The sequence below is a fragment of the Equus przewalskii genome, unplaced genomic scaffold (genome assembly GCF_037783145.1).
Source record: "Equus przewalskii isolate Varuska unplaced genomic scaffold, EquPr2 contig_10401, whole genome shotgun sequence".
Lineage (NCBI taxonomy): Eukaryota > Metazoa > Chordata > Mammalia > Perissodactyla > Equidae > Equus > Equus przewalskii.
This window is the reverse complement of record NW_027226705.1, coordinates 1-23,211: the sequence shown is the minus strand read 5'-3', so window position 1 is coordinate 23,211 and position 23,211 is coordinate 1. Positions and strand designations below refer to the sequence as shown.

Here is a 23,211-nt window from a genome sequence, read left to right as displayed (position 1 = left end):
TAATTGCATGAGATCTAGGCTTATACTGAGACCCTGAGAGAAGACTTCATGAGCATAGCCCTGAGTTTCGTCACTTATCCTTATTCCTCTACATCATTTCCAACTTTCTACCTCACCTAGAATGTCCTGCTGGGTTTCCTAATGCCCTTAGATGACTGGAGAGGATGGTCAAGTCTGGAGTCTTTTAACCTGTCTGCTTCATCTCTAAAATGGGAATGGTAATAGTTGATCTGCTTTCTCTACAGGGAAGGGTTGAAATGTCTTTGAAGTACTTATTAAAATGTGTACTATTAGTAATCTTTCTATTCTGTTGCCTTTGATTTGGTCCTTCATCTGCCATTGAGACAAAGGTATGAGAATGAGTGACTATGTCATAGGATTGAAGTCCCTGCCAAAAATAGTAATTGATTACAACATCCATATCGATTTCTAAAGCACCTTTCCTGTCATATAATTTCTCCTGCTATCTTCCTAAGCAGCTGAGAAAACAGTAAATATTTTGATGCAACTCATGCCTGATTAACATTTGGTATATTCTGAGATTTAAGATACCCGGACTGGGAATTGGTTTGATTATTTCTGCTATGTTCTTATAAATTTTGCAGTAAGAAGTTGGGGAATAAGAACCAATGAGGTTCATGTGTATATGAGTTTTTGGAAATCACTTGGTCCTGAAGTAAGTTTTATGTCAGCTGGGTTTTGAGATGATAGAAATAGATATTTAACTTAGTGTTAAATTAGTAGTCTTAGCTATAAGCAGTGGAAAACAAATCTGGCTAAATATGGAAGAAGAGAAATTAAACAATACTGGGTTATGTACAGTGCAAATGGGGAGGGATATCTGTATCCAACCGCTTGCAAATTCTGGAGACACTACCACGTTGCCACAAAGAATCAGAGTAGGAGTCAGTGCGGGAGCTGCAGCAAGAGGGAGGAAGAGGTGGAGGAGTCATCAGAGCTTGAGAGAATTGTTGAGATTGTCAATATGTAAACAGAACATATCGTTAGTACATTAGTGCATTAGTACAAGCTAGTGGGTAGTGGATACAATATGATGGAGAGCAGAGGAGGAAGAAGAAACAGTGAATACGGGGGTGGAACCAGAGGTTTGTCAGTAGCTATCTTGGTGGGGTCACAGGCATCACTGATGGATATAGTTCTCCTGGATTTAGAAATGAGAAGGAAGAATTGAAGAAAGAGTGCTCTCAGGAAATTAGTGGATAGAATAGGCCCTATTTCTCATGTAATTAACTCCTAAATCAAAATCTGGCATAAGTGCACCTGATTGCCAGAGTTTAGGGTGCCCGTCTGTGCCTCAGCACAAGGGAGATTGGGAAAGTGTGTTTTCAGCTTCTTCAGTAAGAGGTGGTCTCATCATTCTCAAGACATGGGAGCAGATACTAGTTGCCTAAAAGGAACTTCCCATGCTTAAACTCCTGGGTTCAAGAAATGTGGGAAAATATGCTCTGGTAGTTCAGTTATATAAGAATGTTTTGTTGAAAAATATGACCAAACAATATAAGGTTCCTATATCCTTTATCTACATCAATCAATACAAGCAAGTCCAATCATGTGCTGCATAACAACGTTTAAGTCAACAATGGACCACATATACAACAGTGGCCCCATAAATTACAATGGAGCTGAAAAATTCCTATCACCTAGTGATGTCAAAGCCCTCGTAATGTTGTAGTGCTTTACTCACATGGTGATGCCAGTGTAAACAAATGAGAAAAGGAAACTGCAGGAAAAGAAAAAGAAGAACCTCCAAAAAAATTCATGGTGAAGGGTTTAGCAGAAAGTTGTGAACACCTCAACAAGCTCCCTAAAAAATTTGAAAACATGGACCCCAATATCAAAGGATTTTGTTAAAAGATGGTACATTATCTGCTAATAAGCAAATCTGTGATGTAAAAAGAAACAAACGAAGCAAACCACCATGGACATATTTCTGAAAAGAGTGACACCTCCTCAAAAGGAGCTTCAGGCAGGTCCTTCAGGATTCCAGAAGAAGGCATTGTTATCACAGGAGATGACAGCTCCATGTGTGTTATTGCCCCTGAGGACCTTCCAGTGGGGCAAGATGTATAGACGGAAGAGAGTGATATTGATGATCCTGACCTTGTGTGGGCCTAGGCTAATGTGTGTGTCTGTGTCTTAGTTTTCAACAAAAAGTTTCAAAGACTGAAAAAAAAATTTTAAGTAGAAAAAACTTATAGAATAAGGATATAGAGAAAGAAAATATTTTTGTACAGCTGTACAGTATGTGTTTTAAGCTAAGTATTATTACAAAAGAGTCAAAGTTAAAAAAATAAAAAAGTTTATAAAGTAAAAATGTTACGGAAGCTAATGTTAATTTATTATTAGAGAAAAATAATTTTAAAATAAATTTAGTGTAGCCTAAGTGTCTAGTGTTTATAAAGTCTACACTGACGTACAGGAATGTCCTAGGACTTCATATTCACTCAGCACTCACTCAATGACTCACCCAGAGCAACGTCCAGTCCTGCAAGCTCTATTGATAGTAAGCGCCCTATACAAGTGTACCATTTTTTATCTTTTGTACCATATTTTTACTGTACATTTTCTATGTTTGGATGTGTTTAAATATACAAATACCATTGTGTTACAATTGCCTACAGTATTCAGCACAGTAACATGCTGTACAGGTTTGTGGCCTAGGAGCGATAGGCTGTATCACATAGCCTAGGTGTGTAGTAAGCTATACTGTCTGGGTTTGTGTAAGCATGCTCTATGTGTGATGTTTGCATAATGAGAAAGTCGCCTAATGATGCATTTCTTAGAATGTATCCCTGTCTTTAAGTGATGCAGGACTGTAGAAGTAGATTACCAAGGCTGTATGTTCAAATCCTCAATATAGCAGGGAAAAAGCAATTTGCAACCAGATTTTTTCTATATGATGAGTCGCCCAGGACTTTAACTTGCTTGTTCTATTACACATCAGTCCATTTTTAACGACTTAAAGGACCCAAGGGAATAGATTTTATGAGTTAAGGATGTAGAGGATGTTCCAATGATTTTGGTTATAAATAAATGTGAACTGAAATATGAGTAAGTACTTATGAAAGAACAGGGTCAGAATTTAACAAGACAATGGTGAAACTGTTTCTCTTTAGAATACTTTTTAAAGTCAAAGATTAATGCTAATAGGATACTTATTAGACAGATAAATAGAAAAACATGAGCAGAAAAAAGAAGCCTAAAAAAGAAGTTATGTCTGATGCTAGACCCATAGTTAGCAGCAGACCTGAGCCACAGGAATGAAGAACTGTTGCCTATTTCAAAAGTGTCAACATTCCAGTCTTCAAAAAATAAACGAAAAGGCCATTTTGTTCCTGTTTTATAAATGTTGTGAAAAACTTAGATCTTATATTGGTTTGTACAAGTTTCCTGCAGAAAAATTGGTCTGTGTATTTCTCTTTGAAAAGAAGACAGTAGAATTTGTCCTTTGCTATCAAAGTTGTAACAGATGTGCAAATAAAAATACAAACTCTAACATGATTATCATGAAGAGAATTTTCATTGTTAGCGTGACAGTAATAAAATTTCATGTAGATATTTTTGTTATGATTTCTACCTGTCACACTAAAATGTTGAACCATTATATTTTCTATCAAACTCATTGAAGCAGGTAACTTTCTGGACTTGTTGAAACCATTTAATGATTAAGAATATGATTCTTTTCTGTATTCTATTTAAAAATGTGCATAATGCTTTGGATAATGAAAACACAACATACCCAAACTTGTGGGATGCCATAAAAGTAGTCCTAAGAGGCAAATTTATAACTGTAAATGCGCACATTAAAAAAGAAGAAAGACCTTAAGTCAACAACCTGCTTTACAACTTGAGGAAAAAACGAAACCCAAAGCTAGTAGCAGAAAGGAAATAATAAAGATTAGGGCAGAAATAAATAAAATAGGAAATAGAAAAACAATAGAGAAAATCAATGAAACCAAAGTAGGTTCTTTGAAATGATGATCAACAAAATTGACAAACTTTTAGCTACATTGACTAAGAAAAGATGAGAGAAGCTCCCCATAACTAAAATCAGGAAAGAAAGAGGAGACATTATAATTGATTTTACACACATAAAAAGGATTATAAGAGAACTCTATGAACAATTGTGGTCCAACAAATGGGCCTCAATGAAATGGATAAATTCCCAGAAGCACACATACCACTAGGACTTAATGATGAAGAAATAGAAAATCTGAACAGATCTATAACTTATAAGGAGGTTCAATTAGCAATCTATAACCTCCCAACAAAGAAAAGCCTAAGACCAGATGGCTTGACTGGTGAATTCTGTAAAATATTTAAAGAATTAGCACTAATCCTCCTCAAATTCTTGCAAAAAAACGGGGAAAGAACACTTCCAAACTCATTCTATGAGGCCAGAATTACCTTGATCAAAGCCAGATAAAGACACTACCAGAAAAGAAAACTACAAACGATATTCCTAATGAATACTGATGCAGAAATTCTCAACAAAATACTAGCAAACAGAATTCAACGGCACATTTAAAAGATTATGCATCATGATCAAGCTTGATCTATTCCTGCAATGGAATGGAATTCCTCCAGGAAGGGTTCAACATAAAAAATCAATCTATGTAATACATCACATTAAAGAAATGACAGAAAAAAACCCCATATGATTATATCAATTGATGTTTAAAATCCATTTCACAAAATTCAACCCCCTTTCATGATAAAAACACTTAGCTAACTCGAAATAGAAGAAAAGAACTTCAACAAAATAAAGGCCATATATGAAAATCTCATAGCAAATATCATACTCAATGGTTAGAGACTTAAAGCTTTTCCTTTAAAATCAGAAACAAGACAAGGATGCCCACTTTCACCATTTCTGTTTAACATAGTATTGGAAGTCCTAGCCAGAGCAATTAGACAAGAAAAAGAAACAAAAGGCAGCCAAATTGGAAAGGAAGAAGTAAAATTATTTCTGTTCACAGATGACATGATCTTATATGTAGAACACCCTACAGGTTCCCCACCCCCCAAAAAAAGTGTTAGAACTAATAAATGAATTGAGCAAAGTAGCAGAATACAAAATCACACAAAAATCAGTTATGTTTCTATACACTAAAAATGAACAATCTGAAAATGAAATTAAGAAAACAGTTCCATTTACAATATCATCAAAAACAATACAATACTTAGTAATAAACAACCATGGAGGCAAAAAACTTGTACACTGAAAACCAGGAAACATTGCTGAAGGAAATTAATGATACAAGTAAATGGAAAGACATCCTGTGTTCATGGATTGGAAGACTTAATATTGTTAAGATGTCAATACTACCCAAAGCAATCTACATATTTAACGCAATCCCTATCAAAATCCCAACAGTGCTTTTTGCAGAAGGAGAAGAATCCATGCTCAAATTCATATGGAATCTTAAGGAACCCAGAAAAGCCAAAAACAGTTTTGAAAAAGAAGGACAAAATTGGAGGTCTCACACTTCCTGACTTCAAAACTTATTACAAAGCTACAGAAACCAAACCACTGTGGAACTAGCAGACAGACATATAGACTGATGGAACAGAATGGGGAGCCCAGAAATAACTCTTGAATACATAGCCAAATGATTTTTGACAAGGGTGCCAAGACCATTCAATGGGGAAAGGACAGTCTTTTCAACAAATGGTAATGGGAAAACTGGATATCAACATACAAAAGAATGAATTTGTAGTGCTACCTTACACTATGCATAAAAATTAACTCAAAATGTAAGAGCTAAAACTATAAAACTCTTATAAGAAAAATATAAGGGAAATATTCATGATATTGGATTTGGTAGCAATTTCATGGATATGACACCAAAAACACAGACAATAAAATGAAAAAAATGATAAAATGGAGTACATCAAATTTTAAAACTTCTGTGCATCAAAGGACACTGTCAACAGTGTGTAAAGGCAACCTACGGAATGGGAGAAAGTATTTGCAAATCATATTATCTGATAAAGGATTGATAGTCAGAATATATAAAGACCTCCTACAACATAGCAACATCAAAAATGGGCAAAAGACTTGAATAAATATTTCTCCAAAGAAGATATAGAAATGGCTCACACACACATGAAAAATTACTCTGCATCACTAATCATTAGGAAAATGGAAAGCAAAACCATAATGAGATATCACCTCACACCTGCTAGGATGGCTATTATCAAAAACACAAAAGCTAACAAGTGTTGGCAAGGATGTGGAGAAATTGGAATCTTTTTACACTGTTAGCAGAAATGTGAAATGATGCAGCTGCTATGGAAAACAGTATGGAGGTTCCTAAAAAAATAAAAATAGAAATATGATATGATCCAGCAATCCCACTTCTGGGTATTTATCCAAATGATTTGAAATCAGGATCTTGAAGGGATATTTGTATATCTACATTCATAGCATTATTCACAATAGCCATAATATCATTATTCACAGTAGCTATTTCTTGCTTCACTTGGGAAGCAACCAAGTGTTTACCAACATACAAATGGATAAATAAAATATGGTATATACATACAATGGAGTATTATTTAGCCTTACAAAGGAATGAGGGAAAGGAAATTAGTGTTTAATGGGTATAGAGTTTAAGCTTTGCAAGATGAAAAAGTTCTAGAGATCTGTTGCACAACCATATAAATATACTACTGAACACTACTGAACCGTACACTTAAAATGTTTACTATGGTAAATTTAATATTGCGTGTTTCTTACCACAATTAAAAATGAAATAAAAAAGAAGAATCTCAAATCAGCAACCTAACTTTACAATTTAAGGTATTAGAAAAAGAAGAACAAGCTAAACCTAAAGTTAGCAGAAGGAAAAGAAATAATAAAGATTAGAGATGAGATAAATAAAATAGAGAAAAGAAAGATGATAGGGAAAATGAGTGAAACCAAAAGTTGATTCTTTGAAAAGATTAACAAAATTGATAAATCTTAAGCTAAACTAACCAAGAAAAATAGAGAGATGACTAAACTAAAATCAGAAATGAAAGAGGAAACATTACAACTGATATTATAAAGACAAAAAAGATTATAAGAGAATACTATGAACAATTGTACACCAATAAATTAGATAACCTAGATGAAATGGATGGAATGAATAAATTCCTGGAAACATAAAACCTACCAAGATTGAATCATGAGGAAATAGGAAATCCGAACAGACCTATAACTAGTAAGGAGATTCAGTCAGTATTCCAAAACCTCCCAACAAGAAAAGCCTAGGACCACGTGGTTTCACTGTGAATGCCATTTTATATTTAAAGAAGAATTAGCACCAGTCTTCCTCAAGCTCTTGTAAAAAAAATCTGAGAGGAAAGAACACTTCCAAACTCATCCATGAGGCTAGTATTATCCTGATATCAAAGCCAGACAAAGATAAGACAAGGAAAGAAAACTACAGACCAATATCCCTGATAAATATAGATGCAAAAATCCTCATGTTTATTAATCACAATAACTAAAGAGTAGAAGCCATCCAAGTGTCCAACAAATGAATGGATAAACAAAACGTGGCATAGACTGAATATACAATGAATATTACTCACCCTTAAAAAGGAAGAAAATTCTGATACATGCTACAACATAGATGAACCTTGAAGACGTTACACTAAGTGAAATAAGCTAGTCGCAAAAAGCCAAGTACTGTAGATTCCAGTCATATGAGGCACTCAGTGTAGTCAAATTCATCAAGACAGAAAGTAGAATCATGATTGCCAAGGGCTGAGGGGAGAAGGGAATGGGGAGTTCTTGTTTATTGGGTACAGATTTTTAATTTTGCAAGATGAAAAACGTTCTGTAGGTGAATGGTGGTGATGGTTGCACAACAATGTGCAGGTACTTAATGCCACTGAACCATACACTTGAAAATGGTTAGCACAGTAAATTTTATCAAAATTTTTAAAAATCATTAAAAAGAAAAGACTCTGATTCTGATCCTCTACTGCCCGGGGATCAATTATCATTTCATTGAACTATTTTGCCATAGAATTTCCATTTCTGGACAAGGTGGGCAAGATTACATGGACAAATCCTCCCTCTGATAACACTTAAAAATGCCATATAAAAGACAAAACCATCTTACTAAAGAGGTGACTAGATGGTGAAAAACTACCACACCCCAAAAAGAAGGGAAAGATCCTGCTTGGTCTCCACAGAGAACAGTGTCCTGAGAGATGGAGAAAAGGCTCTGTGAGCTCATTGCCCAGAGCCCAGACACAGAGGACCAGGAATTCCAGCTCTGAGCCCTGAGCTCTGATAGTTCCTACCCATCTGCCTTTCCTTTTAAAATTTTAAACATAGTGGGGTTTTTTTTCTTATTATAATGGAATATATATTCACCATGGAAAAATTTTAAAATTCTGAAAATAATAAATGATGAAGTAAAAATAACCCATAAACCTCACATGCAGATATTTTGTCGCATTTCTTTCTAGTACATTTTGTCCACATGCTGCTGCCCCTGTGCTGAAACTCTTGCTCTCTAGGTTAAGCACAGGCCTTAGTGGTCTCCAACACTGTCCTGAGGCAGTTTACTCTCACACCTGCTGACAGGGCTATTTCTCACTTTCTTCTCGCTCCTCCCACTCCTCCAAATCCTCCCCACTCTTAGGTGATGAGCTTATTTCTTTTTCACACAGGAAAAACCAAGAACTCAGGTGAGAACTGCATCATCATCCCACCAAACCCCGCATCTGTACCTGTATCCTCTGCCTTCACAGCAGCCGTGATAGATGGTCCTGCTCCTGTCTAAGGCCACCCCTATGCCTGGGCACAGGATCAGGCCCCTCTCCTCCCCTGCACCATCAATTTTCCACTGTCGTCTGGTTCATTCAAAGCTGTATATAAACATGCTGTAATTCTTCCCATTAAAACAAACAAAACTAAAAATAAATCACCACAATATTCTTCCAAAATAAACACCGCCCAATTCTAAGTCTCTATCCAACAGCTGCCCCACATGTGTGACGCTGTAGAACAATTCCTGGGTCCATTCTTTCTCCTATTATGTTGTCTTTTTTAAATGTTGAATTTTTATTTATATCAAGTGGATTTATGCAGATAGTTTAAAAGGTCAAATGCTTCTACAAGACTTGTTTTGAAGACAGATGTCTCCAGTCTTCCATGCTGTCCCATTTCCTGAAACCCAGAGGCAACCCGTTTTACTTCCTTCGGCTGATTCTCTTATTGTGACTTCAATGCCTCTAAATATCATGCTTCTTGTGCTCCTTCGTTTACAGTTTTATGTATCAGCCTTAGTGGTTTAGCTCTTTTTCACACACCTCTATCCTCCCAATATAGTTGTCTTATAATTTTAGTTAGCTAAATGGTCAGTGTTTACATTATTATGACCCTGTAAATGCTATTCACAATGGAGCATTTAGCAGATTACAACTATTTTTCCTTTCTTGAATTGAGTTTCTGTTTTCCCTGGAGTTAATAAATGTCTTGTTCCATCATTTGCTTAGTTTCTATTGCTCTCTATGAAATCACTCCCAACCTCCCCCCTAGGGTTTAAATCTCAGTGAATATATTTGAGTACTTCAGATATTCTATGAAGTTCACTTTTATCAAGATACCTGTCCCACAGCTTTCAGTCCTGCTGCATGTGGACTGGCTGCCTGCACACCTGGGGCAGGGCTGACGTCCTGGATCTCCTTCACCTCATCGTGGACAGCCCTTTGCCTCTCTCTTGTGCTGGCTCTCCTCTTGCCTGGATCTCATATATTTCCCCTTTTTGTTTTTTTCCTATCGTTTCTTGCTTCCCATTTTGTGTAGTAGTATCCTGAGAAAATAAAGATAGAAAGTAAGATATTAAAACCCTAACATTTGAAATGTCTTAGGCTATCCTAGCACTTAGTCACATTTTCGCTTGGTATGGAATTTTGTATCGAAAACATTTTTCCTTGATTTTGGAAACTCTTCTAGTTTCCAGAGCTGCTTTTTATTGTCTCTTGAATTTTTCAGGATCTCTTCTTTTCCACTCTCTTTCTAAAATTTCATTATGAGTTATTTTGATATGGATCTGTTTTCATGTATTCTAGTAAGAACTTGGTTGGGGTTATTCAAAGAGCAAATTTTTGTCTACAAGCTGAGAAATTATCTTGTAATTTTAAAAATCATTTCCTACTCTCCATTCTTTTTTTTAGAGTAAAACCATCATTATTCATTGATGATATGGTTGTGTACATATAAAATTCAAAAGAATCTATAAACTATTAAAATGAATAGAAGATCAGATGATACAAAGTCAACACACAAATCAATTGCATCTCTGAATATGAGCAAGAAACCATTGGAAAATGAATTTTTTTAATTTAAGCTTTAATTAAGGTATAAAATTGTAAGATAATTAAAGTGTACATCACGGTAATTTGATATATATATATATATACATTGTGAAAGGGTTCCCTCCATCTAGTTAATTAACACATTCATCTCATATATTTATCTTAATTTTTTTTGGTAAGAACATTTAAATTCTACACTCTAAGAAAATTTCAGTTATACAATACAGCTCTTCCTCAACTTATGATAAGATTATGTCCCAATAAACCCATCATAAACTGAAAATATCATTGTCAAAAATGCATTTAATACACTTAACCTACCGAACATCACAGCTTAGCCTAGCCTGCCTTAAACAGTGCTAATGTAAGGACACTTACACTAGCCAACACTTGGGCAAAATCACCTAACACAAAGCCTATTTTATAATGAAGTTTTTAATATCTCATGTAATTTATTGAACACTGTACTGAAAATGAAAGAAAGGTTGTAAGGGTACAGATTGGTTGTAAGTATGTCAGTTGTTTACTCTTGTGATCTCATGGCTGACTGGGAGCCGTGACTCGCTGCCACTGCCCAGCATCACCATCACAAGAGAGTATAGTACCTCATATCACTATCCTGGGAAAAGATCAAATTCAAAATTCAAAGTACTGTTTCTACTGAATGCATATAACTTTGACATTATCCTACAGTTGAAAAATCCTAAGTCGAATTGTTGTAAGTCAGGGATCATCTGTACAGTGTTATCAGCTATAGTCACTATGTTTTACATTAGATCCTCAGAACTTATTCATCTTATATCTGAAACTTTGTACCCTTTTACCAATCTCTCCCTTTATCCCCCACCACCTAGCCCCTGGAAACCACTTTTCTACTCTTTGATCTTTTTTTTTTAAGATTCCACATATAAGTGATACCATGCAGTATTTGTCTTTCTCTGGCTTATTTCATGTAGCATAATGCACTCAGGGTCCATCCATATTGTCACAAGTGGCAAGATTTCCTTCTTTCTCATGCCTGAATAGTATTTCATTTTTATTTCACCACAAATTTGTTATCCATTCATCTGTTGATGAACACTTAGGTTGTTTTCATATCTTGGGTAATAGAAATAATAGCAATGAACGTGGGAGGGCAGATATCTCTTTGATATCCTGTTGTCATTTCCCTTGGACATATACCCAGAATGGGATAGCTGGATCATATGGTAGTTCTATTTTTAAATGTTTGAAGAACTTGCATATTGTTTCCATAGTGGCTGCACCAATTTACATTCCCACCAACAGTGCACAAGGGTTCCCGTTTCTCCACATCCTCATTAAGACTTTACTCTTGTCTTTTTGATGATAGTCATTCCAACATGTGTGAGGTGATATATCTCATTGTAGTTTTGATTTGCACTTCCCTGAGGATTAGTGGTAATGAGCACCTTTCATGTACCTGTTAGCCATCTGTATAACTTCTCTGAAAAAAATATCTATTTTGTTTATCTGCCCATTTTTAATCATTTTTTTGTTCTTTTGCTATTGAGTTGTATGACTTCTTTACATATTTTGGATATTAACCCTTATCAGATATATGATTTGCAAATATTTTCTCCCATTCCATAGGTTGCCTTTTCATTTTGTTGATGGTTTCTTTTGCTTTGCAGAAGCTTTTTAGTTTTACGTAGTCTCCCTTGTTTATTTTTGCTTTAGTTGCCTTTGCTTTTGGTGTCAAATCCAAAAAATAGTTGCCAAGACCAATGCCAAGGAGATTATTGCCTATGTTTTCCTCCAGGAATTTTAAGGTTTCAGGTTTTACACTCAAGTTTTTAATCAATTTTTAGTTGATTTTCGTGTATGGTTTAAGATAGGGGTCCAGTTTCATTCTTTTACATGTGACTGTCCAGTTTTCCCAACACCATTTACAGAAGAGCCTGTCCTTTCCCCATTATATATTCTTGGCTCCTCTGTGGTAAATTAATTGACCATGCAAGCATGTGTTTATTTCTTGGCTCTCTATTCTGTTCCATTGATCTATGTGTCTGTTTTTATGCCAATAACATACTGTTTTGATTACTTTAGCTTTGTAATATGTTTTGAAATCAGCAAGTGTGATCCCTCCCGCCTTGTTCTACTCTCTCAAGATTACTTTGGCTATTCGGGATCTTTTGTAGTTCCATGTAAATTTTAGGATTGCTTTTTCTATTTCTGTGAAAAAATACCATTGGAACTTTGATAGGGATTACATTGATTCTGTAGATTGCTTTGGGTAATATGGACATTTTACCATGAGGCTTATATAAAATATCTTATATTACAACAGTCTACTTTAAGCTGATAACAACTTAAGTTTGAATACATACTAAAGCTTTATGTTTTCACTTTGCTCCCCTTTGTTTTATGTTTTTGATGTCACAGTTTACATCTTTTTACCTTGTGTATTCATTAAAAAATTATTGTAGTAATAGTTATTTTTACTACTTTTATCCTTTAACCTTCATATGAGATTTATAAGTGATTTATCTACCACTGTTACAACTTTATAGTATTCTGAATTTAACTCTATATTTACCTTTACCAGTGAGATTTATACTTTCATATGTTTTCCTGTTACTAATTAGGATCCTTTCATTTCAGCTTGAAGAAGTTCCTTTAACTTTTCTTGTAAGGCCAGTCTAGTGGTGATGAACTCTTTCAGCTTTGTTTGCTGAAAAATTCTTTATCTGTCCTTCAATTCTGAAGGACAATTTTGCCAGGTAGAGTATTCTTGGTTGGTAGTTTTTTTTTCTGTCAGTGGTTTAAATATATTGTGCCACTCCCATGTGACCTGAAAATTTCCTGCTGAAAATCTGCCCATGGTTTTATGGGGGAGGGGGGGGCTTGCATGTAACAAATTGTTTTTCTCTTGCTGCTTTTAAGATTCTCTCCTTGTCTTTAATTTTTGACAATTTAATTATAATGTATCTCAGAGTGGGTCTCTTTGGATTCATTCTTTGGAACTCTCTGGGATTCCTGGGTCTGGATGTTTGTTTCTTGCCCTAGTTTAGGGAAATTTTCAGCCATTATTTATATGAATAAGTTTTCTGCCCCTTCCTCTCTCTCTCCTCCTTCTGGGACCCCTATAATGTGAATATTGGTTCATTGCATGGTGTACCATAATTCCTTTAAGCTATCTTCATTCTTTTATCTTTTGCTTTTATGATTGGATGAATTCCACTACTTTATCTTTGAGTTCACTAATCCTATCTTCTGCTTGATCTAGTCTGATGCTGACCCCTGGGCTGAATTTTTCCATTCAGTTTTTGCATTCTTCATCTCTGTGATTTCTGTTTAGTACTTTCTTGCATTTTCTGTCTCTCTGTTGAAATTCTCAGTTTGTTCATCCATTCTTCTCCTGAGCTTGGTGAGCATCTGTATGACTGTTATTTTGAACTCTTTATCAGGTAAATCACTTATCTCCTTTTCATTAAGGTCTGTTTCTGGAGTTTTATGTTGTTCTTTTATTTGAAACATAGTCCTCTGTTTCTTCATTTTCCTTGACTCTCTGTGTTGGTTTCTGCACATTAGAGAAAATAGCCACCTCTCCCAGTCTTGATGGAGTGGTCTTGTGCAGGAGATGAACCTTAGCATTTAGCCCAGCCCAAACTCTTTGTTATCTCTCGAATCTTTGTGATTGTCTGAGGCACTATCTTTGTTCTTAGTGGCTCCCAATAGTTGAAGGCATGCCAAGACCTGTGTGTGTCCCAAAGGAGAGGATCTCAGTTGGCACCTAGACACTGGCTGATTGGAAGCCAGACCCTGAGGCAGCAGTTTTTATGGTATGTAAATAGACCTCTTTCAGGGAAAGACTGGGAAGTAAGTATTTCCATCTCCTTCCTCTGTGCTGAGCCCTGGGAGGATAGCCTGTTGAGAACTGTTTGTTTGCTAAAATCCTGTGAGACCAGTGAATAGAAGCACTTCTGGTCACCAGAGCCAGATGATCAAGAAGAGTGACCCCTGGGTGGCAGCTGTAAAGGCTGTGGCACCAGACATATGCATAAGCTCATTCTAGGGTGACATCAATGACCTGGAGGAGGCCAGAGGGAGAACATGGAGACAGCACCTGCCAGCTTCCTGGTCTCTGGGGAGGACTGCATTCAGCCACTAGATGTATGCTAAATTAGAAGCCTGACCTTAAGGCAGCAGCTCTTAAAGTATGCAAATAGGCCTCTTTCAGGGAAAGATGGAGATGGGAGTTTCTGTCTGCTTCCTCTTTGCTGAGCCCTGGGGGGATATCAACAGCAAGTTCTCATGAGCCCATTAAGAACTGTTTCCTTAGCAAGGTAAGGCCTCAATAAATTTAATAAGACTGAAATCATCTCAAGCATCTTTTCTGACCACAATGCTATGAAACTAGAAATCAACTACAAGAAAAAAACTGGGAAAGTTACAAATATGTGGAGACTAAACAACATGCTACTGAACAACTATTGGATCAATGAAGAAATAAAAGGACAAATTTAAAAGTACCTACAGACAAATGAAAATGAAAATACAACATACCAACTCTTATGGGATGCAGCAAAAGCAGTTATAAGAGGGAAATTCACAGCAATACAGGCCACCTCAACAAACAAAATCTCAAATAAGTAATCTTAAACTGCACCTAACAGACCTAGAAAAAGAAGAAAAAACAAAGCCTGAAGTCAGAAGAATAAGGGAAATAATAAAAATCAGACAGAGGGACTGGCCCCATGGCTGAGTGGTTAAGTTTGTGCTCTCTGCTCCAGTGGCCTAGTGTTTCACTGGTTCAGATCCTGGGTGCAGACCTAGCACTGCTCATCAGGCCATGCTGGGGTGGCATCCTACATAGCACAATTAGAAAGACCTATAGTTAGAGTATACAACTATGTACTGGGGGGCTTTGGGGAGAAGAAGAAGAAGAAAAAGAAAAGATTGGCAACAGATGTTAGCTCAGGTGCCAATCTTACGGAAAAAAAAAATCAGAGCAGAAATAAGTGAAATAGAGACTAAAAAACAGTAGACAGGATCAGTGAAACTAAGAGCTGATTCTTTAAGAGGATAAACAAAACTGACAAACCCTTAGCCAGACTCACTAAGAAAAAAAGAGAGGAGGATCAAATAAAATTGGAAATGAAAGAGGAGAAATTACAATGGATACCACAGAAATAGAAAGGATTATAGGGCAATACTATGAAAAACTATAGGCACGCAAATTGGATAACCTAGAAGAAATGGATAAATTCCTAGACTCATAATCCTCCAAAAACTGAATCAAGAAGAAACAGAGAATCTGAATAGACTGATCACAAGTAACGAGATTGGAACAGTAATCAAAAACCTCCCAAAAAACAGCCCAGAACTAGAGGGCTTCTCTGGAGAATTCCACCAAACATTCAAAAAAGATTTAACACTTATCCTTCTCAAACTATTCCAAAATATTGAAGAAGATGGAATGCTTCCTAACTCATTCTATGAGGCCAACATTACCCTGATACCAAAACCAGATGGACAACACAAAGAAGGAAAATTACAGGCCAATATTGCTGACGAACACAGTTGCAAAAATCCTCAACAAAATATTGGCAAACCAAATACAGCAATACATTAAAAGGATCATACACCATGATCAAGTGGAATTTATTCCAGGGATGTAGGGATGGTTCAATATCTACAAATTAATCAGTGTCAAATACCACATTAACAAAATGAGGATAAGAATCACATGATCTTCTCAATAGATGAAGAGAAAGCATTTGAGAAGACCCAACATCATTTATGATAAAAACTCTCAATAAAATGGTGATAGAAGGAAAATATCTCCACATAATAAAGGCCGTATATGATAAACCCACAGCCAACATCATACTCAATGGTGAAAAACTAAAAGCCATCCCTCTGAGAACAGGAACAAGACGGGGGGTGCCCACTCTCACCATTCCTATTCAACATAGTACTGGAGGTTTTGACCAGAGCAATTAGGGGGACAAAAAGAAATAAAAGGTGTTCAAATTGGAAAGGAAGAAGTGGAACTCTTGCTGTTTACGGATGACACCATTCTCTATATAGAAAACCCTAAAGAATCCATCAGAAAACTATTAGAAATAATCAACAACTACAGAAAAGTTGCAGGGTACAAAATCAACTTACAAGAATCAGTTGCATTTCTATACAATAACAACAAACTAGCAGAAAGAGAAGTCAAGAACATAATACCATTTACAATCACAACAAAAAGAGTAAAATATCTAGGAATAAATTTAACCAAAGAGGTGAAAGACCTATACACTGAAAACTATAAGACATTATTGAAAGTAATTGAAGAAGACACAAAGAAATGGAAAAATATTCCATGCTCATGGATTGGAAGAATAAACCTGGTTAAAATGTCTGCACTACCTAAAGCAATCTACAGATTCAATGCAATCCCAATCAGAATCCCAAAGACATTCTTCATGGAAATAGAACAAGGAATCCTAAAATTTCTATGGAAAACAAGAGACCTCGAATAGCCAAAGCAATCCTGAGAAAAAAGAACAAAACTGTAGCATCACAATACCTGACTTCAAAATATCATACAAAGCAATAGTACTCAAAACAGCATGATACTGGCACAAAAACAGAATTGAAAGCCCAGAAATAAAACCACATGTCTATGGACAGCTAATCTTCAACAAGGGACCCAAAAACAAACAATAGAGAAAGGAAAGTCTCTTCAATCAATGGTGTTGGGAAAACTGGACAGCAACGTGCAAAAGAATGAAAGTAGACCATTATCTTGCACCATACACAAAAATTAACTCACATGGAGTAAAGTCTTGTATGTAAGACCCAAAACCATAAAACTCATAGAAGAAAATATAGGCAGTACACTATTTGACATGGGTCTTAGCAGCATCTTTTTGAATACCATGTCTACTCAGGCAAGGGAAACAAAAGAAAAAATTAACCAATGGCGGTACATCAGAGTAAAAAGCTTCTGCAAGGCAAAGGAAATCATGAACAAAATGAAAAGTCAACCCACCAACTGGGAGAAAATATTTACAAGTCATATATCTGACAAGGGGTTAATTTCCAAAATATATAAAGAACTCATTGAACTTAACAACACAAAAACAAACAACCCAATCAAAAAATGTGCAGAGAATATGAATGGACATTCCAAAGAAGATATACAGATGGCAAACAGACACATGAAAAGATGTTCAACATCACTAATTATTAGGCAAATGGAAATCAAAACTACAATGAGATATCACCTTACACCTGTTAGAATGGCTATAATTACCAGAACAAAAAATAACAAATGTTGGAGAGGATGTGGAGAAAATGGAACCCTCATGCACTGCTGGTGGGAATGCAAACAGGTGCAGCTACTCTGGAAAACAGTATGGAGATTTCTCAAAATATTAAAAATAATAATACCGACTGATCCAGCTATCCTACTACTGGGTATTTATCCAAAGAACTTGAAATCAGCAATTCCAAAAGTCCCATGCACCCCTATGTTCATCGCAGCATTATTTACAATGGCCAAGACATGGAAGCGACCTAAGTGCCCATCAGCTGATGATTGGATAAAGAAGACATGGTGTATATATACAAAAGTCACAAAAAAGGATAAAATCGTCCCATTCACAGCAACATGGATGGACCTTGAGGGTATTATGTTAAGTGAAATAAGCCAGATAGAGAAAGATGAACTCTGTATGACTCCACTCATAGGTGGAAGTTAAACATATAGACAAAGAGAACTGATTGGTGGTTACCAGGGGAAAGGGGGGTGGGGGATGGCACAAAGGGTGAAGTGGTGCACCTACAACAGGACTAACAATGATGTACAAGTGAAATTTCACAAGCTTGTAAACTATCATAATCTTAATAAAAAGTTAAAAAATATATACATATTAAACTTTTTGGGCATGCTGTATTTTAAGGATATGTCTAAGACCCACATAGACAAATCCATCACCACCCTATGAGGATAATTTAAATATACATCAACCTATGACTCACACAGTGTCTTTTGGGGGGGAGGAGACTAAAAACTAAGAACATTCTACATATGCACTGTCCAATATAGTAGCTACTAACTACATATGGTTATTTAAATTTAAAGTAAATAAAATTAAAAATCAAACTGCTCAGCACACTAGCCACATTTCAAGTGCTCAATAGCCACATGTAGCTACTGGCTTCCATATTGGACAGTTTGGATATAGAATAATTCCTTCATCATAGAACATCATGCACAGTACTGCGCTTCATAATTGTGGGCCTCATCAGATGCATTAGAGCCGTGTAAAATGAAAGGTCAAATATCATTTATCTCTTAGAGATATGTCAGATATCTGTCTGAGATATGAATGCATACTAAACTGGTGTATAATGAAACCAACATAGGTCAGTGGGTCTGGTGCCTTCAGGCACAAAGTGGTCCCAGTTCCAAAGGGAAACACCTGTCCCTCTACCTCCTTTCCCAGACTGAGGACATTCTCTGGCATCAAATTTCCAGCAGGTGAGTTCTCTTCTAGAGGAGACTGGGGGCAATGCTCTAAGCTAAGGTTTGGGAGGCAGCTCAAGGAGAGGGATTCTGGGAAATGAAGAGGAGGCAAAGGTGGGGACCAGTTGGGAGACTCCCACAGGTTTATTCAGAACAGCAGTTCTCAAAGTTTGGTCTGTGGAACCCTTGAAGTCACTTGGATCCTTCCACAGGATCCAAGAGGTCAAAACTATTTTCATCATATTACTAGACATCATTTGCCTTTTCACTCTATTGACATTTGCGCTGAGGTTAAACTGCATAAGAATGGAGGCTATGGTACCAAACTGCAATGGCAGTCATCTCTACCACCACTTACTTGCAGGAAAAATCTCCACACTGTCACTTTAAAATGTCCTGAAGAATTAAAAATTATCATCTTGACCAAATCATTATCTTTTTTTTTTTAAGATTTTATTTTTTCCTTTTTCTCCCCAAAGCCCCCCAGTACATAGTTGTATATTCTTTGTTGTGGGTCCTTCTAGTTGTGGCATGTGGGACGCTGCCTCAGCGTGGTTTGATGAGCAGTGTCATGTCCGTGCCCAGGATTCGAACCAACGAAATACTGGGCCGCCTGCAGCAGAGCGCGCGAACTTAACCGCTCGGCCACGGGGCCAGCCCCCCAAATCATTATCTTTAAATCCACATTTTAAAAATATCTTACGTGATGACGTGGGAAGTACACATAAAGCCCTTCAACCACATTTACATGGACTGTGTCCCAAGGAAAATAATTTGTGTGAGCTGCGCTAGCCTCTTTTTTATGGAACACCAGTTTTACTTGAAAGAATGAATGACAGAAATTGTAATTAGACTGGTTATTTGGCATATACTTTCTCAAAATGAATGTGTGCTTCTCCCTTCAAGAAAATCAACTGATAGGTAACAACTGACACTACTTATTGCCTTGATAAAATGTAAGCTCTCAAGAGAAAACCAGAAGTTTGGAAAACTTGTGACCACCAGGTAAACTTGACAGCTTCCCAGTACTGACACACTTTCCTGTTGAGATCTGTGCTCATATGAACAAATGTGATATTTGGATAATTTGTACTTAAGTGCATCAACAAGGGAAAATCTATATAACTTAGTGAAACAATGCATTACTTAAAAAAATCATACATTAGTGTAAGAGCCATTCAATATACAAAATAGGTCTGTGGATTGTACTGTAACACAATATGAAATATTCAGCCATATTTTTTCAGGTTCCACTTTGCAAATAACAGTTGACAAACTACCACTTTTCAAGTTTTATTTTAGTATCAAAGTTGAATATCCACAATTCTCTGAAAAGGTTATTAAAAATACTACTCCTGGGCTGCCCCCCAGCGTAGTGGTTAAGTTCTATGTGCTCTGCTTCAGCAGCCTGGTGCAAGGGTTCAGAACCCAGGTGCTGACCTACACCACTAGTCAGCCATGCTGAGGCAGTGACCCATACACAAAAGAGAGAAAGATTGACACAGATATTAGCTCAGGGCTAACCATCCTCAAGAAAAAAAAAAAGGAAGATTGGTAACAGACGTTAGCTCTGGGCTAATCTTCTTCAGCAAAAAAATAAATAAAATACTACTCCTACAGTATTTGTATGAGGTTGTATTTTTTTCATATACTTCAAGCAAAATAACTGATTAAATGCAGAGCAAATATGAAAATCTAGCGTTCTTCTAATGTGACAGAGAAGGAAGATACTTGCAAAAATCTAAAAAGAGCCACTCTTTTCACTACCTTGTTTATTATGGGAAATAGCTATTTTTCATAAAAACATTATTTCAGATAACTTGCATTGGGTTATGAGTATTATTCTAAATAAATTAATAAAAATATTGAAAAACTTGTATTCCTAATATGGTAAATATTGAAAGATATAAACAACATAAACAAAATTATCCTTGGGGTCCTTACTAATTTGTAAGACTAAATAGACACCCTGGAACGAAAGTGTTTGAGAACACCCCGGGCCAGGCCTCAGGGAGACAGTGTGACAAAGAGCTCTCGGTGCAGGAGGAGAGGGGTCAGGGCAAAGTCCCAGGTTCCCAGACGTGGCTCTCAGGGTCCCAGGTCCGAGGGCGGTGTTTGGGGCGGGGAAGCTCAGTGTTGGGGAGTCTCTGTCTCCATGAGTTTCACTTCTCCCTCTCACAACCTGTCAGGTTATCCTGCCTGGAGACTCATGACGCGGCCCCAGTTCTCACTCCCATTGGGTGTCCGGTTTCTACAGAAGCCAATCAGCGTCACCGCGGTTCTGGGTTATAAAGTCTCCAGGACGCGCCAGGACTCAGCCCAAACCCCCAGAATGAGGGTCATGATGCCACCAACTTTCCTCTTGCTGCTCTCAGGGACCCTGACCCAGACCTGGGCGGGTGAGCGCGGGGTCGGGAGAAAACGGCCTCTGCAGGGGGCGGAGCGAGGGGACCGCGCGGCTGGGACGCAGGACACCCGGGGAAGGCGTGTCTCCACGGACACCTGCCCAGACCCCCCACCTCTGCCTCGCCCCGTCCTGACCCCTCTCTTCTTCCGCCTCCTCCTCTCACCCACTGGGGTCTCCCGCCGCCTTTCTCTCTCACGACCCCCTCACCCGTCCACTCTCCTAGCCCCATCACCCTTGGACCCGGGGACCCGCGCCGGGAGGAGGGTCGGCCGGGTCTCAGCCCCTCCCCGCCCCCAGGCTCCCACTCCATGAGGTATTTCCACACCGGCGTGTCCCGGCCCGGCCGCAGGGAGCCCCGCTTCATCGCCGTCGGCTACGTGGACGACACGCAGTTCGTGCGGTTCGACAGCGACGCCGCGAGTCCGAGGACAGAGCCGCGGGCGCCGTGGGTGGAGCAGGAGGGGCGGAGGTATTGGGAGCGAGAGACGCAGAAGCACAAGGACCACGCACAGAATTTCCGAGAGGGCTTGCACACCCTGCGCGGCTACTACAACCAGAGCGAGGCCGGTGAGCTACGCGAGCCCGGGTCTAGGTCGCGACCCCCAATCCCCACGAACGGGCCGGGGTCTCCCCGAGTCTCCGGGTCCGAAATTCACCCCGAGGCTGCGGGACCCGCTCGGACCCCCAACCCGGGAGGAGCCAGCGGGGACTTTTCCGCGGTTCCATTTTCCGTTTAGGTTTCATCTCGGCGGGGGCGGGGCTGACCTAGGGGCGGGGTCAGGGGCTCACACCTACCAGAGAATGCATGGCTGCGACGTGGGACCCAATGGGCGCCTCCTCCGCGGATACAGGCAGTTCGCCTACGACGGCGCCGATTACATCGCCCTGAACGAGGACCTGCGCTCCTGGACCGCGGCGGACACGGCGGCTCAGATCTCCAAGCGCAAGTGGGAGGCGGCCGGTGTGGCGGAGGGCTACAGGAACTACCTGGAGGGCAGGTGCGTGGAGTGGCTCCTCAGATACCTGGAGAACGGGAAGGAGACACTGCAGCGCGCGGGTACGAGGGGCCGGGCCGCGGGGCCTCCCTGTCTCCTCTCGGGCTGGGGCTGGGGGCCTCCCACAAAGAGGGAGGAAATGGGATCAGTGTCAGAATACTGTTCCTCAGGAGCGGGAGGAATCACCCAGGTTTTCATGTTCTGTAATGACTTACCCAGAGGGCCCGCCTTTCTCTAATGGACAGTGAAGGAAGCCAGTTTCTTAGGAATAGGAGGGGAGACCATCCCTGAAATCACCGTCCATGGTTCCCTTTGACCCTGGCAGCCACCTTGTGAACCATCACTTGCTCTCTCAAGGCCTTGTTCTCGGCCTGAGAACATCTTTGCGACTTTTACTCCAGCTTTTCTGAATCATTCACCCTCCACCCAGGTCAGGACCAGAAGTCTGTGTTCTCCTTTTTTGAGACCCGGAGCCTCCTACCCTGGGCTCTCACCCTGATTGTAGAACTTTCCAAGGGAGCGGAGATTATCCCAGATCCCCAAGTCCAGGCTGCTGTCTGGGTTCTGTGCTTCCTCCTTCCAAACCAGTTGTCCTGTCCGTTCTCAGGGTGGTCACAGGAATGATGCTTCACTGGCCCATGGAGGTAACTCAGGGTGAATTTTCTGGTTCTTCCTTCTCAGATCTCCCGAAGACACACGTGACCCACCACCCCATCTCTGACCATGAGGTCACCCTCAGGTGCTGGGCCCTGGGCTTCTACCCTGCAGAGATCACCCTGACCTGGCAGCCTGATGGGGAGGACCTGACCCAGGACACGGAGCTTGTGGAGACCAGGCCTGCAGGGGACGGGACCTTCCAGAAGTGGGCGGCTGTGGTGGTGCCTTCTGGGGAGGAGCAGAGTTACACATGCCATGTGCAGCACGAGGGGCTGCCTGAGCCCGTCACCCTGAGATGGGGTAAGGAGGGAGCCGTGAGC

The 23,211-nt window shown here is 39.0% G+C and overlaps 1 protein-coding gene across 1 annotated transcript in view; it reads left to right on the top strand.

The window, feature by feature from the left end:
- The window catches only part of LOC139081260 (uncharacterized), a gene marked incomplete at its 3' end in the record, with an annotated part of 33,362 nt that extends 10,157 nt beyond the window's left edge, over window positions 1-23,205 (top strand). Inside the window, exons 4-7 of the mRNA XM_070606736.1 lie at window positions 18,733-18,847; window positions 21,237-21,806; window positions 22,021-22,296; window positions 22,916-23,205. Of these exons, the coding sequence (XP_070462837.1) occupies window positions 18,733-18,847; window positions 21,237-21,806; window positions 22,021-22,296; window positions 22,916-23,205 (1,251 nt within the window). The remainder of the gene's footprint in view (window positions 1-18,732; window positions 18,848-21,236; window positions 21,807-22,020; window positions 22,297-22,915) is intronic.
- Window positions 23,206-23,211: the final 6 nt, after the last annotated feature.